The 17,920-nt window shown below is 39.7% G+C and overlaps 1 protein-coding gene across 3 annotated transcripts; it reads right to left on the bottom strand.

Moving 5' to 3' along the window:
* Nucleotides 1–108: 108 nt before the first annotated feature.
* Nucleotides 109–15,811, bottom strand: rspry1 (ring finger and SPRY domain containing 1). Of its 3 annotated transcripts, none has more exons than XM_053623003.1 (15): nt 15,418–15,811; nt 13,141–13,628; nt 11,171–11,223; nt 8,662–8,774; nt 7,667–7,793; nt 5,898–5,956; nt 5,693–5,759; nt 5,461–5,592; nt 4,247–4,362; nt 4,020–4,163; nt 3,220–3,331; nt 2,857–2,959; nt 2,532–2,684; nt 2,275–2,379; nt 109–1,198 (listed from the first exon to the last, which is right to left on the bottom strand). In XM_053623003.1, exons 2-15 carry the CDS (start codon nt 13,494–13,496, stop codon nt 1,102–1,104), a joined length of 1,737 nt encoding a protein of 578 aa, XP_053478978.1. In that variant the 5' UTR covers nt 13,497–13,628; nt 15,418–15,811; the 3' UTR covers nt 109–1,101. The 3 variants fall into 3 exon arrangements, with proteins under 3 accessions (XP_053478978.1, XP_053478981.1, XP_053478979.1); XM_053623006.1 differs by lacking the exon at nt 15,418–15,811 and adding an exon at nt 15,005–15,389; XM_053623004.1 differs by lacking the exon at nt 15,418–15,811 and having other exon boundaries at nt 13,141–14,466.
* Between the last annotated feature and the right edge of the window lie 2,109 nt (nt 15,812–17,920).

Here is a 17,920-nt window from a genome sequence, read left to right as displayed (position 1 = left end):
TGGAAATAAATATTCCACTTCGATTTAAACTCTGTCGCAAATGTAGTTTCAGCATATAAAATATACAGATACCATTAGAAACCCATACATAATTTACAGCAAACAATTATACAACACGTAAATCTGACGTTTATTACAAACATCACAGTTCAGAAAAAGAATTATTGTGAATCCAGTCTTTTACAATCTTTGAGAGCTTGTGTGCTTTCAGCCTCATTAACTGCTTCTGAATGTTACCATTTTACTCTCTCCGTATACACGACAGAGACATGTGCATCTTCCTTACACAACAAACGGAAACAAGGCAAATGACTGTGTCGACTGCAGAATAGCACTGCACCTTGAATTTGTGTGCTTGCAAGTCAAAGGTTTATCTCTGCAATTTTTTGAACTGTTTAGTTTTTGATATTAAATAATATTTTCATTGTATTACAAGAAAAATCTGCATAATCAGAATTAAAATCACAGCTTGTGAATTCGTTAAGGTTTCCATCATATTTATAATGCAAGAGAATCATCCCACAAGTGTGTCAAGTACAGCAAAGAGAGAGTGAACGATCCAGGAAAATATTAAAGTTCGCTCTGTGTCTCAAGGAGTTGCATCAACTGGGCGAAAAAAAAAGTTTAAGGAAGAACTGCTGTCTGTGTGGCTGAGCTTTAAACATAAGAGTCACAGATACATAACACATCTGAACACAGAGATACACAGGCACATTTGATTAGTGCCTTTGAGAAGCGAGTCCTAGGCAGATTCTTGTGTACACAATGCATGTACAGCTAGACATGCAATAACGGTCATGTTCCTGGAAATGATGCTTGACCTTCTGAGAAACTGCTCAACCTCCCCTTTTTCCTCTCTGACTGGGGGTGACGATCTTAAGAGTACACATGTTCCTTCCTATTTCTTGTTCTCGTCCTCCATTTCCCCCCTCTTTCTCTAACTAGGAGAACATCCAGCTCTCCTTCCTCGACATTTTGAGCTGCAGCATCCCATCCTGAAACAGCCTTATGATTCTATCGGTCAGCCTGGATCTCTTGGACAGGACTTGGATGGGATGGAAGCTAGGGGGAGTGTCCGAGTCTTGGCTTTGTGAGTTGGTGTCAGGACACGTGCGAAATGAGTCTGACTCGCGTCTGAATGTCCTGACGACACAGCGGGCACGTATCCAGCTGTAAGGCACACTCCATGCAAATACCACTACAGAGACACACAGCCATCCAGAAATTTTAAATATGCAAGTTATTCATGTCCGCATCTTAAGCAAGTGCAGTTATCAATTGATAAAAGAATAGTCTGGGCAAACTGAAATACCCCCACCCTTTAGCCAAACATAGTCAAGTCATATTTGGTGTCTGAAGTTTACTTCCAGAAATGTATACCTTAGCTACAAGTTTTGCATTGTGCAAATTGCACAATGATCGATAGACCACATTAAACCAGAAGTATTAAACACAAAATCTGTAAAGGCAAAGTTACATAAGACTGACTGTTTACAAATGTACGGATAAGCAACTTAACATGACTGAATGGTGACCAATGTTACATTTGAATTCTTTATCCATTAATAATTAGTGTAAAAAGTTAAACAATTTGAAGTGCTTATGTTTTGTGTCATAGCGAAAAACAGATGAGACATCTGAATTTGACCCAGGGAGAATAGAACACACTACTTTTGCTAATATGTCTCTAAACACTTGTTTTTGTCATTGACTTCATTATTAAATTAAATATGTCATCGGTTTACTAATCATACCAAAGAGAGTAAATTAAATGAAAAATCTATAAAAGAAGTCTAAACTAATGTTTCTGATCCTGTATCTAAACTCTGGCCTGATGGGAACCCTTCAGTTAAATAATTTAAACATAAATGCATGTTATTTAACAAGCAGCAACAGAGGAACTGCTACAAATGCCATGCTGGTTCATGTTTGAAACACCAGAGTCACTGAACTATGGCCATTTATTCTGTTGTATGTTTATCTGGGTTTGCATCTGGACTGCAGTCTGTCTGTTGATGAACCATGCATTACACTGATAGATGGGGTAAACAAAATTGCAAACAATAGATAATTTGTACACAATTACAAATCAGTAAGTGTACACATACAAAGTGCACATATTTGGTTGCTGAACCTAAAAAGGGCCAATACATATGGGTCGGCATACCTAATAATGTGGCCAGTGAAAGTGTGCGTGAAATATATATATATATTATATAAAGTCTGTACCCCCTTAACCCAAAAGCTATATCTCTACAGTGGTCTGCTCTGTACCTGTGTGCACATGGTCTCAGCTCTGTATCTGCCATTTGGTCACAGCAGAGGGTGCAGCAGTTGTCTCTGATGCTCACCTGCCTCAAAAGGGCTAGGCGTCTGTGTCTGAGACAAAAGGTAAAGAGAGAGAGGAAAAAAAAAAAAAAAAAGACACTCATTCACAGAGTAACATGAGATGTCTATGGCTTTGACCTACTTTCAGACAACAGCTTCAGCTTTTCAAACAACGCAAATGTGGTCAAACAGCTCAAATGTACCTGGGTAGAATTATCTTCTCATCAGATGCAAGCGAGGCAAATTCATTAAAGGTGCTGAACTTTATAGTTGGGGGGTGGCGGAATGGCTTGGCCCCAAAGTTGAACTCACACTGTTGGTAGGACATGAAACTGGCTGCTGCAAAGAAGCCAGACCTGAAAAAGAGGAAAATAAACAAAACACACCAAAAAAACATGCATAATGTGTTAACAGAACTCATTTATTAATACATAAAAAATGCACACTGCTTTATTCAGACAGCAGGGTGCATGCTGACCTTTGCTTTCTTTATTAGAGAAGATCGGAACATAAGACAGGTTTACTTACGTGGCAGAGGAGAACACCTGCTTTTCAGGAGGAAGTTGGTGTCCATTCAGGTAGAAAATCATCTGTTTCTTGCTAAGGTCCAGTAAGAATCCTATGGCATCACCTGCAGAACAAAAATACTCATTATCTACTCCACTGACACTCTTTTGATGGACCTAGTCAGTCATTTTCTCACCAGCAATATATGGCAGTAATTGTTGGAGAGGACAATTGTGTAAAGCTCACAATTAAGAACTACATTCTGATCTGCTCAGCTGTTTGCTAAAGCTGACAATTCTACAAGTGAATGCGCAATAGAAAATGTTCATATATGCTCCCCCCAAAAAAAAACCTTTACTGGTGAGGTAGTAACATTGTACTGACCTTCTTTCCAGCAGGGGTGGGAGTGAGGCTTACTGCGTGCATTGTACCAAATCAGCTGCCTGCAGCCGTCATATGCACATGAGTACTCGTCATCTCCAATCCCATAGCCCTCCTGCAACACACACACAGTAGAATGTTTCATGTGGATATAAAATTGACAGCAGTTAAATCTCCTGACTAACACACAGCAAAAAAAAACTTAATCTGAATCAGATTAACTCACTGTTTCTGATGTAAATTATCTAATCGGTTTCTGCATATACACTACAGGTTAAAAGTTTGGAGACACTTGACTGAAATGTTTCTCATGATATGAATCTTTTGATCTGAAGATGTATGATTAAATGTAGACAAAAATATAATTGTGCCAACATATTCGTTTCTTTCATTAGAAAACTAACATTTTATTTACAAAAAAATGTTTTTTTACACAGATGACTTGAGCGAATTAATCCGAAAAGCAGCCAATAAGTGTCCAGTATAGGTGGGAACTCCTTTAATACTGTTTAAAAAGAATCTCAGGGAGATTCCTCAAGAAATCAGTGGAGAAAATGCCAAGAATACATTTTTGGAAATTCTACGCAAAAAGGGTGTCTACTTTGAAGATGCTAAAATACTAAATTATTTTGATTTATTATCACAACATAATTCCCATAGTTTCACTTGTTATTGCAGAGTTTTGACGACTATTATTATTCTAAAATGTGGAAAATAAAAATAAAGAATGGGTGTGTCTAAACTTTTGATTGGTAATGTATATTTTATTGAGATACAGTTATGTGAATTAGGCAAGAACAAACATGGTTGAGGAACTTGCTATCCTTGGTGGCCCAGCCGATCTGCATGACACCCGAAGTGATCACCGTGACCTCATAGTACCAAACACCAGAGTCCACGCAGAACGTACAGCGCACGCTCTCGAATGACGAAGCGTCACATCGCGCCTGAGGGAAACGTAAACAGTCGTGAACATTTGTGAATTTCAGGAAGTTTAATTAAAGAAATGACATCTATTGTTATTGCTCACCTCCAGTCCACTGGGAGAGATCTTGAGATATTCACTGACATCGTTGCTGTTAAGCATGGCGTTGATGTTGTTCAGGTTGACCTTCTCGTAAGTGAAATGCCGACCATCTTTTAAAACTATGGCAGCGGAAGATAATGTTTGGTTATGTTAGTTATCAGACTGCTGCTCTTTCACAGGTCTACATTTTACACTGCACACCCTGAATAAACAATTTCACAATCAGTTTCACTCTATTACCTCTAATACATTTTAGGCTACCTACTTCCCTAAAAAAAAGTCATAGCGTAAATAAATTACAGTGAAGTGAAAATTACCATCTTTAAATAAGGAGAAATGTAACTGTACAAGGCTATAATGCAACTTTCACAGCAATTTGTGTGGGAAAAAATGGAGAGTTAATATTTTTGTTTTTCAGTAGTATGACAATTAAATAAAAAAAAATTTTTTTAAACAGACTGTCAGATAATTGTAGTGTATTGTATGTGTATACTTTATAAATCCAATTTTTCTTTAAAGAAGGCATTTTTTCTCAGGAGTCTTTTGCTGTTGTTTTTTGAAACACTGACCAAAGACAGTGCAACCTGGAGGACCACAATAAAGCAAATAGCAGCAGCATGATGAAATCTGATTCAGTATATGGTAAGTAGCCAAATGCCTCAAAATCTGCTCAAGACTGAATGCAAAACAAAATGAAACATGCAGGTACAGAAAAAGGGTTACAAAAAAAAGTGACTCACCAAGAAGATGCACAGAATCTGGTGATTTCTACAATTACTCAATTCCTTTGGTTCATTCAATACAAATTTAAATACCCTAAATTTAAAGCTTTAGAGTTGTTTCCTGTCCCTTACACCTGCTTTGTATGTTCACTGACAAATCAGTGAACTTAATAACAAAGTGGTGCACATACAGTCCCCTCTGAAATTACTGAAACAGCGAGGCAAATTCTATTGTTTTTGCTATACACTGAAGACATTCAATGCAGCAAGAAAAACCGGTCACATCAGTCACATGTACCAATTTGTTTAACACATCTACATGTAAATATGAGGAAATGAAAGCTGGAGTTCTGATCGATCATCCCATATTCATCTTTTGATCTCAAACCCAAATGTCCTCAACGTATCGTGAAAAACAATAGAATTCGCCAATACGTTCAGAGGGGACGTTAGGTTTAACACCCAAACCCCTTGGATGAAAGCTGGAGCACTTACAGAGGTTGTCCAGGCTCCACTGTGCGCAGAAGCCAACTTGGCGTTTAAGGTAGTCTGAGTGATCTGCCCAGGACTCCAGGACTGAAAGCCGTTCGCCAATACATGACTCTGACACGGTCAGTTTGTTCTCGCCTGAAAACACAAGGAAAATTCCCCATGACAATTCTTCCAAGATAAAAGTCTCAAATGTAATACTACACAAAACAGAAAAGGCAGGGGGTGGGAGACTTACTGGTCTGGGAGAATTTCTCCAGAGCAATGAGAGCAAACAGCATTACAGTAGGGTGGGCTTCAGAGCTCTGAGGATATAAAATGAACACAGTAAACGAAAACAGCATAACACATAGGTGAACTGAAGAACTGCACTAGAGTGAGTGCCCTGTGAACCATAAGGGCACTATTTGTAAATGGTGTGTCGTATCAAAAGCGCCTCTCACCAGGCTCTCCAGTAAATATTCCAGGGTTCCTGGGCTGAGGAGTGCAATGCTAGCAGGACCTACAAGACAAGAATAACAACTCAACCACCTGGGATTATCCAAGCACCATTCAGCTACCAAAGTGAAATAAAATCAGACTTTTCTTGACTTTGAACCACTGGACAACAAGACAAGAGCACACATCCCAGGGCACATGTACTGTGAGTGTATGTCTGTATATTTAGAGGACTCAGCAGATCTGTCAGCACACAGCCCTAAGTCTCTGAAGGAGACAGCAGCATGCATGTTCACAGAACTTTTACACAGCTCTTTCTCCTGCAGTTTTGAAATGTGAGTGCACTCTTGGCATCAGTGAACAGCATAGTAAATGAACATGCATCACCTATCATGTATGGACGTGTGGGTGGGTGGTGTACTGGTACAGTATAAATGAAACACCAGTCAACCGGTAATAAAATTCACAGTCAGGTTCTATTGCCAATGGCAGCCTGGGAGAAACCCTTCATGAGGTGAAATGGATTCTGTCGACTATATATAGTTCTGAAAAACAACATTATTTCCCAAACTGAAATCTATTGTAACCTGAACTGTTTCTCTTTCGCATGCAGCTGAATCACAAGTAAAGTTATAGGAGGTTAAACCTGGTTAATCCCAAAAGTGAAAAGGGAGAAAACTGAATTTCAAGATCCAATTCTGACTACAGCACAGGAGTATTTCAGACATTTTGAAAATAGCATCAAATTACAAACTGAATTGATTAGATGCATGCCCATTTATGGCACATAACTATCCAAACTTTGATCGAAGCCTGATATTCACGGTGTGAGGAAATCACACTTAGCTAGCAAGGTTTTGGACATCTTTAGACCGACTCCTTCCCCAGCATGATCTAGGCAGGAAGCCTTGTCAAGCCTGCTCATTTTCAAAATATCAATAACAACATTTTCACACTGTTTTTGGGGAAATACAATTATAGTTCCACAAACATTTCATGGAAATCTGACCAATCACACGCATGTGTGCGTGTTGAACATCCCATTTCAGATTTAGTTCTCCCTTGCTGCTATAACAGCCTCCAGTCCCCTGGGAAAATTCAGAGTGAGGCTGTGAGGATTTGAACATTGTCGTGCTGGAACAGGTTTTGGCCCCTTAGTTCCCATGAAGGGAAATCTTAAGGCTGCAGCATACAAAGACATTCTAGACAGTTTTGTGCTTCAAACTTTGTGGAAGGCCCACATATTGGAGTTATGATCACGTAACCTCGATTCAAGAATTCAAGCACTGTGTTGGGTTTTCCCAGACTGACACACACATACAGAAGTTACAAATAGGGCTGTAGGTTTGTGGTGTACGTATTGGTTTATATAAATAAATAAATAAACTGAGCATCACATTCAGCTTCAAGCTATTAAAACAAAGATAAGCCTCTTGATAAAATAAAGAGCTATAAAGCAAATAACTAGTTGGGGGTGATTTATATGGACCTTTGAGAAGAATATTCAGAACATGGATCAGATCACAACATCTCTTGCTTTTTCTCATGTTGGACCCATGTTTACCATGAAAAAAATTGTGATATTTGTGTGACGTTTGTACATTACTCTAGCAAGTTCACAAAGTTTAAATGATATTTTCATAAAAATGTCAATGTGATGTATACCATTCCCATCCAAAAAAACACGGTTATGCAGAGTTCACTGCACCATCACATACATACATGCAGAGGGTGTGCTTGGACATGTTTGTGTTTATGCATTAGAAAAGTTTACCGGCGAGTTTCTCAGCTAGGCAGCCCAGCACTGCAGTGGTGTTGCGGTGCTTGGCCGGGACGAGGGCATCCTGGTGAGCCACAGCACCGCTCAGACTCAACATGTCCGACAGCTTCTGCAGAGCGTCCTACACAAAGGTTCGAAGGACCACGTTACAGGAGTGTAAAAACACAGCGCTCACATAAAAGGTCATACTTAAGGCTTTTTCCACTGAAAAGGTATTGACACTTTTTGCACCATAAAATGGATATGTTTTTTTTTTCCTGATCAGCCAGAAGTCCAGTACCAAATAATTCACTTAAACAAATGTGGTTTTTGATACAGGCTCATTGATACTCACTGGAATTAATGGTACTCAGTGAATTCACTACTGACTGGTTGTGCATACCAAGCAACACACAATTTAAAAAGACGCAAGTGAATAAACTAATGTTCTGATTGTGCAATAAAAAAAAGCAACACTGTGAGAAGAAAAAAAAAAGTATAAACCCAAAACAGTGTGTTTACAGAAAAAACAAACAAATACGTCCTTTTATGGTCATGTGGGGTAAAACATTTCAGTTCTTTGATAATGATCTTATAACAAAATTTTCCTTTTGAAGATAATGGTGATTTACTGTGACTTCCCTACAAGTTGATGGAAAATTAACTATATCTAGAACCATATCTATGTCCCACTGGTTTCGGGTTTGTAAATGTGCAGTGGAAAACACACCACTAAAATAATAATAAAAATAATAATAATAATAATAATAATAGCCCACAGTAGGAAAGATCATGAGAGATAGACTATACAGCACAGAAAGTCGCTTTTGTATTTAAATCAGCTTAAAGTTATCCATTGTGGCATAGTTAATGTCATTTGGTGTTAAATTCTTGTTTATATTTATGGACACATGTTGTACAATGAACGTCATGACTCACTCGTGCATTTTTGCCTACCGCCTACTGACTATTGTTGTGTTGACGGATGTGTAAGAAGTGTTAATGCTCACTTTGGTAGGCAGAGGGCATTCGTCCAGGAGCAGGGTGATCACAGCCGGACCCAACGGGTCATCCAGAGGAATCACTCGGATCAAAGATTGCACTACCTCAAGCCACCCGTCATCTGCGAAGGAGCAAAGAGAGGTTATGATTCACCCAAATACTAAAAGGTTTGTCTTTTGTCTAAGACATGCCTAGGAAATTAACGTTCCTTCATAATGACCGACAGTGATGTGTCAGAATCTCCAAAAATAAAACATGAATCATTAAACTGATTCAACTGTGCTAAACGCTGATTCACTTCCACTTCAGCTGCTTTTCACACCAACTATGCTAATTAACATAGCAACATGTTCTGTTCTAAAAGTGAAATTTTTAGGACAGTCACCACGCTCTAACTGCCCACAAAAGAAGCAGTCAAGTGATGACAATTTTATATTTAAAGTTCCAGCTGAAGCATTTGGAGCATGGGAGATTTAGCATAGTTATAGCCTTGCCTTGTCAAATGATTCTAGGTGGGAGTGGATGGAGGTTACAGGTCCCTCATCTCTCAATCTTGTCCAACTCTGTCTGTCTGCCTCTGCCTACTGTACCTGTGCCTCTCTCATTTTTTTGTTATTACCCTTTCTCATATCATTTGCCTAAGGTAGAAACCGGAACGCATGTATATATAATGGGTTTTATGGTAACTACCACGCCCTTAGGAGGAAAATAGCTGCCACTTATCTGTTTTAGTTACGATGAACAAATGTGTAAAGGTTGGTAGGTCTGCCTCTGCCTCTTTACAACTGTGTACCGTAAAGCTGTGACAGCACATTTTGCCCCTAAAAGCATCATTGCTCTGCCAAATTCATGTTCAGTGCTGACGGAAAAATATATTTAGGATTCCCTAAAGCATCATCAATCGCCTCAAACCTACTTTCAGGGAATAATAATGCTCAAGACACCCTACGTCACCAGAGCCGAATAACGTCAGCCCCCAGGGCAACAGATACACGTAGGAATAAAGTCAACAGAAACATGGTCCCCAACAACTGAACGCAGGGGGTAGTGTAGAAGCTGGCAGAAAGGACACAGTTGTCGAGAGTATCTCAGACCCTGCCAAATTCTGCTCCACTATTAGATCGATTGAGTTCCTGAAACCCGGCTAAATAGTGAGCCGAACAGAGGTTAAGAGAGCTTTGAGTACACTACATAATCATAAGGGGAAGGAGTACAAGCCATTAACATAGATAAATTATAAAAATAATAATTTAAAAATCTCTTCTATAACCTAATACTAGAGCTAGACACAGATTAAGAGAGAGGGGAAAAAAGAGGAAGAAGAAAAAAACAAACAAACAAACAGTAGTACAAACTAAATACTGTATAGGGCTGCAACGACTAATGGATGAAATCAATAATTAAAATAATCAACAACGAGTTTGATTATCAACTAGGTGGGTCTGTGACGTGACTGTGGATATCCCCCGTCAGTGACGTCACTTCACATTGGTGAAAAACGCATTTCTATGAATAAAACCCATCTGAGAAACAGCGGAGGTCACAGAGTGAGCTGCTGTGGGAAATGTGCACGATCCAGGTCATCCAAAACATGAGAATGTTTTATATTAAGAGCTTCAAACAAACCCGTAAGTGTATTAACGTGGCTTGTCATGTCAGATGCTGCGACAGATGCATGTGCTGTTTAATGTGTTCCAGACGTATTTTCTTCAGCGCAGTACCTCTGACTAAAATATTAATGTTGATTAAATATGTTGTTTGATGCTATATTTAGAAACAAAAGTAATTGTGTTTTTATGAGAGCGGTAACTGTAATGGGGTTTTAACATGTAATTGTAGAGAAATGTAAAAAGTGTCATACATTTACAGAATAAAATAACATGTTACTGTTTTCACATGAGTGAATGTGTGTGTGTTACTGCAGAACATTCAACCTCTTACCAGTTAACACTTTTCTTTTTTTTCCTCCAAAATATAATGTTAATATTGATTTTTAAATCCTTTGCACAATCTATACTGTAGCCCACATAGATACATTTAATACTTTTTTCATAGCCTTCAATTTGCACAATGTCTGAAGGACAACATTGGCCAGAATGAGAAATAACATGTTTTTTCGAAAAAATACATAAAATAAAAATTGGCCTTTTAATCCAACTAATCGATTAATCGACGAAATAATCAACAGATTAATCGATTATCAAAATATTCGTTATTTGCAGCCCTAAATCTAAAATCAACAGCCTAAGGGATTACGAGTGTAGCTGAGTCACAAATCAAATCATGTTCAGCAACTAAATCCAAATGATTACAGAAGCAAAGGCTAAGACTAGAATACCAGTTATTTCTAAACAGTTTTCACACTTACAAAATCATTATTTAATCAGTGATTGAACACAACACATGCTGGATGCAGTTCACAAATGAATATATCACACCAAACAAAGCCCTGAAAATGTGTGAAGGAGAGCAAGTGATGGAGAAAAAAAGTCCTTCTACACTGGGTTTCTTACTCACCGGTTTCAGCCATCTCATGCAATGTTATCATCGAGTAAGGGGGTTCCTGGTCACTGAAACAGAAAAAACAAAAAACAAAAATCAAATATTTAATAATCAGAAATAAACAGTCATCAAATGAAAGTAATCCTCAGTGAATAAAACAGTGCATTGTGCTCTAGTGATTCTCTGAACTGTAATCCACCTTCTATAAAATAAGCATATTATTAGTTCCTAGCTGTAAACAAAATGTGAAATCCTAATGATGTAAAAAGGTGTGTTTGTGTGTGTGTGAAGCAGGATGACGGATGGCTAGTGAAGAAGAGATAAGTGTGCCTCAGCTCTGGTTGTTATGGTAGCTGTGATAACAACTTTGTGATATCCCTATTCATCCCTGTGATTGCTCCTGGAAAGGTACATCTGTGTAGTGACAACAGAGCTCCCTCAGGGGAAGCCCTCTGGGACACCAGCACCACCACACAAGACTCTGAGAAGAGAATGGAGCTCTACTGTTCAGCATAGTGTAATATTGCTTGGGTTGCTATCCATGCCATAAATCAGAGGACTGTGCAAGTAAAGAGCATATCTTCATGCCAGCATCTTAGCTAGAAAATGAGCTAAAAGAGCAGCTGATGGGAGGAGGCAAATTCCCTATGGCTTTTAGGCATAGCGACTCTGCTCAGTGCTAGAGTAATGATGATACTGTGATGTGAGAGCTGAGGTTGCTGATTCACAGCCAGTAAATATCACGGCCTGCTGTCCATTTCTCAGCTCTTTACTTCCTGAGCAGAACAGACCTTTCGCACAACAAAGATCGCAGAAGACAGAAAAGCATCAGTGCATGTACATTTCGAGTAAAATCATGCAAGTACTTCTCTTGTAGAGAAATGTTTTAAGATAGTAGAGACGAATTTGTAATAGTACAAACTTAGCATGTAATTTGATATCCGCCTAAATCGAAATCTCTAATCGTAACCTTTTAGCAAGCCAAAACGAATCTGTTTCTTAAGTGAACATTCACCACACCAGCGTTGGCATGTGGATATCTGTGTAGGCTGTTCAAGTGGAAAGGTGAGAAAATATACATGGGGGGGGGGGGGGGGGGTGCTGACATGCTGCCAGCACATTACAGCAAACATAAAGGGCAGCTCATGTTGACTCACTGTCTCTGGCAATAAATTAAAATGAAAAGCAAGTCAGTGCAAATAAATGAATAAGTAAATAAATAAATAAATAAATAATGTCTTCCTCATTAAAGAGAACATTGAGAGTGTACTGGCAGTGTGAGCTGAGGAACTAAAAGCTGCTTTTGGCATTATCTTGGAAAGCTCTAATATACAAGCACTATATCTTGAAAAATGAACATATTTTGTTTTGTCAGACTGGAAAAGAAGACATGCATGAGAGGGTGGATGATGCAGATAAAAATACCATACTGCCCCATCAAAATATCATTATAATATTTTACACTCCAATAGCAATATGCCTTAAATCAGATTATGTAATATACTGAACCTGTGACCACAAGTTATAATAATACCTTAGACTTATACAGCACTTTACTAGGCACTCAAAGCACTTTACATTGTGGGGGGGAATGTAGCATTCACCTGGATGATGTGACTGCAGCCAGAACACCAACCACACATCAGCTATTGGTGGAGAGGAGAGAAGAGTGATGTAGCCAAATCAGGGATCGAGATTATTAGGGGGTCATAATAGATAACGGCCAATGGGGGAATCTCACCATTATACGAGGTAACTTATGTTACAGGTCTAAGGTAGCATTGCTTTAATTTCACAAATAGTCGTTATTTCCGTTCATTATTCATATATTTTTTTTTGCATCATCCCATCCACAGAAACCTTATCTGTAACATCTGAGACAGCACAGCTCACAAATACCCAATATGAGCCAATACTTCATATTTCAGAATGTTGCACTTCTTAGTACATTTTCACTTCCTGTAGTAAAACTGAAACTTCCTCACTTGTCTACAAGTGTCCTGATAACAGCCAGTGTATCCAGCACCAGCCCGTCGACATTCTGCTTTTTCCGCCGCGGCTCGTGAGGACCGCGGCCTCGCCGGGGCGGTCGGACAGGATCCCTGGGCCGGCTGCCCCTGGCCTCGGGGGGCTCAGAGTTTTCCACCCGCCTAAGCTGCCTCCGAGGCGCCACTCCCTCCTCCACGTCACTGTCCTCTCGGCACACGCAACTGTTTCCCATGTCTCCGCGACCCACGAGGCTCTGCCACAACTGGACAGATCGCAGCTGTTCGACAGTCAGTCGCAGAACCCCTGCAAGGCTCCTGCTGGCACAGAATGCAATCCAGGTGGCTACTATCATATCACTTGGGGAGGCGCCTCGGGACGGGATGCGTGGGGACGTCTAGCATCATGCTACTGCGGACCGTCAGCAGCTGACTAGAAAGAAACCACGGAGTTCAACAAGCATCCTACAGCAGGGAGCGCTTCACTCCTGTGGAGAGAAAGAAACAGCAATGATGAGAGTGTACCTCCAAATGAGAAAGCGGGAAACGAGAGCAACCTGATCCATGACATAGCATTCCAGATTAATCAACAATAAGCACCATAAATTACTCTCAATTTACTGGAACTGTCTTTGTTGGGTTTTTGTGAAGGGCTTATTAGAATAATAAATGAGTGATTAGTAAGTATATAGTAATAGCAGACATCAGTGATACACCCAAATACAGGAGGAGTCCTGTGCACTAAAAGTTAACTATGTAGGTTTGTTACCGCATCACAGTTAGTCACAGTGTATGACCGGAATGTTTCTGTTGACCTGTTCAAAATTACAGATTTAAATTTCCAGTGGTTCTTATCCCCTTCTTATCTGTCTGCAACTCCCCAAACAGGCTGCAGCCCCCTCATCACATTACAGCAACGCCAGTTTCTTCAGTTAGAGGACATGGCTGTGCTGGAAACCCTTTGCGTGTGTAATCCAGGAGTGTTACAAACACGGTACGTTGCTACCTCTGCCGCCACTCATAGCATGTTCATAACAAACACAAACAAACACACTGAACAACATGAAACTGCTGACCAGAACTAAAGGAAACAGGTGTCTATTTTGGCTAATCAGTGTTGCATACTGTAATCCTAGTCAGGGTGGTGGTTTATTTTTGTTTTTTTAAAAACAAATGCATGCTGCTCTTTCAGTTTATAATGACAACCTGATAAATACTAACATAACATAATACTTAATATGTAATATATATTTTCCTAAGAAAGACAAACGATGAAAGGATTTGGTTTTTTTTTCCTTCATTATGCTGTATATACATATATATATATACACACACACACACACACACACACATATATATATATCTATATATATATATATATATATATATATATATATATATATATATATATATACACACACACACACACACATACATACACACACATACATATTATATACATATATACACACACACACACACACACACACACATACATATATATATATATATATACACACACACACACACACACACACACATATACATATATACATACACACACACACACACACAAGAATGTGCAGAACCTTTGGTGTGCGTGTTGTTTTTAATGGACAATTAATCCGTGAAACCGTGATAGTTTTTAGATTAGATGAGGTTATCGAACCGTGACTGCCCTTTAGTAACATTTTGGCACAATGATACATTAAGAAATGTATTCAAAACTATCCACTGTAAGACTACAGAACATGAAAAACAAACCTTACCAGTCAGAAACTTAGCACAGAAGAAACAGCTGGCTCTGAACAAACAATCACAGAAAATGCTTCATGTCTAAAACACTTACATTATTTATACGTACATTATTTACACTGACATTCCAGACGGGTTTAACGGTGACAACAGTTAGAAAAGGTTTAAGGGAACCTCTCACTCGCTTGCCTGAACTGCACAACAAATTAGCAAATAAAAAATAAAGCTGAGCGACTGATAATACATCTAAAGTTGTTAACTCAGGTCTAAACTAGCCGCTCCACCTAGCTCTGAATAACAGCTGACTAATAGGTTGAGAGCTGACTGTATCGCACTGTGTATATTGAGCTAGCAAACTAGCCTCCTTTTTCAGCATATAAGTTTATATTCACGTTAGCTAGATGGCTAGTAAACTCTGCCAAATCCTTGTACAGCAAAATAACCACAGTAGCTAACAACAGAAAAAGGTTACGGGAATTAAGACAAACCAGAAGTTGTAACGGAACAAAACACGTCACTTACCGGATAAGCAAGCAAATGTGCTCGCGCTCGGGGACTGGGCCTAAACCCGACTCATACAGGAAGTGGATCACTGCAGCTAAAGCTAGCTGGCTCACCGTTAGCACTGTACTCTGGAGCAGAGAAGCCGGAAAGCCAGAACGCTAACGTATCTTATATTACACAGGAAATCGACCAGTACTCAAACATGGTCGATTAACAGACATAAATATGTTTCGTCTCTCCCCGGAAACACGCTCTTACAGAAAACGCCATCTAGCTAGGCGAGCTCTTCTCGGGAGCCATCATTCGTGTTTCTGTCATAAATGTGAGGAGGTTCATTCAGTCACCCGCACACAGGAGCTGGACACAGACAGGGTTGCCAGGTGTACAAAAATAATCCCACACCAAAAATGTGTTGTAATATTTTTACATAATGTCAAATAATAATGTTTTATATTTTTTTAACAAAACAGCATTAAAACATTTTGTAAAAAATCTAAAGTTTTTTTTAGCCTGGTAATACATATATTTGTGGAGGACAAAGCCTGCATAAACGAGCGCATGGTGGCTTAGTGGTGAGCATGTTCGCCTCACACCTCCAGGTTTGGGGTTCAATTCCTGTGTGTGTGTGGAGCTTGCATGTTCTCCCCGTGCTGCAGGAGTTTCCTCCAGGTACTCCAGTTTCCTCCCCCTGTCCAAAGACATGCATGGTAGGCTGATTGGCATGTCCAAAGGTGTGAGAATGTGTATGTGATTGTGCCCTGTGATGGATTGGAACCCTGTCCAGGGGGTATCCAGCCTTGTGCCCCATGCTACCTGGGATAGGCTCCAGGTTGACCCTGTAGGATAAGCGGTATATAAGATGGATGGATGTAAAACCTGTGTAAACAATAAATAAATACACAAATAAATAAATGGATATATAAATCCTCATATTCCTGCATAAATAAATCTATAAATACTTATATGTGCGAGGAGATGAACAAAAAATTCAAATAAATAAAATAAATGGTTGGGGACCTGCAAAAATATTCAAGGAAATGGTTAACTGAAAGTTGACTTTTTTTTCCCTTAATGGTTCACTGATTTCTGAATGAAGTTCTGTATTTATTTTTCCTTAGCGCAAAGTGCTAATGAGAGGATGTCAATCAAACATCAGTAGGTGGAATTTATGCCACCATTGGCTGATTGTTGTAAAGCCTGCATATGCATATTAACATTAGGATATATGGATGAATATATATTAAGGTATTTAAAAAAAAGAATAGACCAAATCACTGACAAGTTTATGTATATATAGGAAGTGTGTTTATTTTGATTTTTGAGGTAGTTTGGTAAAACGCAACCTTCAGGTTCTCCTCAGAAGTTCATGTGAATGAGTTTGGAGGAGGTAATTACAATGAGGTGTGGGTCTTTCTTTTGAGAGAGAAAGAAAGAAAGAAAGAAAGACTGCATGAAAAACGGTCTGGGTTGTAACCCTGTTCCCTGAGAAGGGAACGAGATGTTGTGTGAGCTTCACATCGTGAGGGAGGCGCCTGACATTACGTCTAGCTTTAAGTGACGCCCCTAGAATGTGACCCGAGGCTAGAAACCAGGGACACCTCCAAGTTCTCAGAGCAGGTAGGCATCACCACATGACACTGATTACTGTCAGGGGTTTCGTCCTAGGAAGAAACCCCCGACTTTCAGCCACCACTGAACGGTCTCATGTGCAATAGACCCAACAGTATAAAATTGGCTGCTGCTGCCATAAGCCCCAACATAAGCCCTGGGCATACCCAGACCTAACTTTAACTTGCTCAATGTTGATAGGCTTTCCCTATGCGTGTTGGGGATAGACACGCCCTCACTGTATTCAAATCCCATATAACCCCTAGACAAGTCGCTCTCGACTGAAGAAACAACTTTCCCTGAGGTTCAACCTTTGCCCCAAGCTCCTCATGTGGGTGAGAACTATATCACGATGTTGAATTGCCAACTTCCTGGACCATGCAAGAATTAACCAGTCTCTTGTCCCCTGATACCTCCCTCCGCGACCCCTCAGGATTGCTTCTTTTTGTGTTTTCAGGCACTGATTATCATTTTTATATCAGGCCTACCAGCAGGCTGTGACTGTGGCTGCTCGGTCCCCCTGGCTTTCTGCATTGGGAGGTGGGCCACCACACTCACCTTCTGTGCCTCCCTCACAATTCAGCAGGTCTGCCTGGTAAGCCTGCAACACTGCCATTGTATCCCGAGACCCACAAGCAAGATGCACTTGCTTCGCCAACCAACACCGAGGTGGTCTTACACGTCCTGGATAGCAAAGCCGGCCCCCTTGATTTTATGGAGAGAGGTGGCTCGCAAGTGCCTCCTCCACCTTTGGCATAGCAAAATAGCCGTACCGATGTCTCGGGGTTATAAAAACAGCGTTTCACTTTGAAAGGGAACTTATTTTGTTTTTATTAATTTCTTTTATCATTAATGGCAAGAGGTTTCATTAGCCTTACTGACATGAAATGAAAAACTGAACAGTCAACATGCA

The sequence above is a fragment of the Ictalurus furcatus genome, chromosome 4, assembly GCF_023375685.1.
Source record: "Ictalurus furcatus strain D&B chromosome 4, Billie_1.0, whole genome shotgun sequence".
In the NCBI taxonomy this organism is placed as follows: domain Eukaryota; kingdom Metazoa; phylum Chordata; class Actinopteri; order Siluriformes; family Ictaluridae; genus Ictalurus; species Ictalurus furcatus.
Note: the sequence above shows the minus strand (reverse complement) of the source record. Positions and strands in the feature narration are given on the sequence as shown.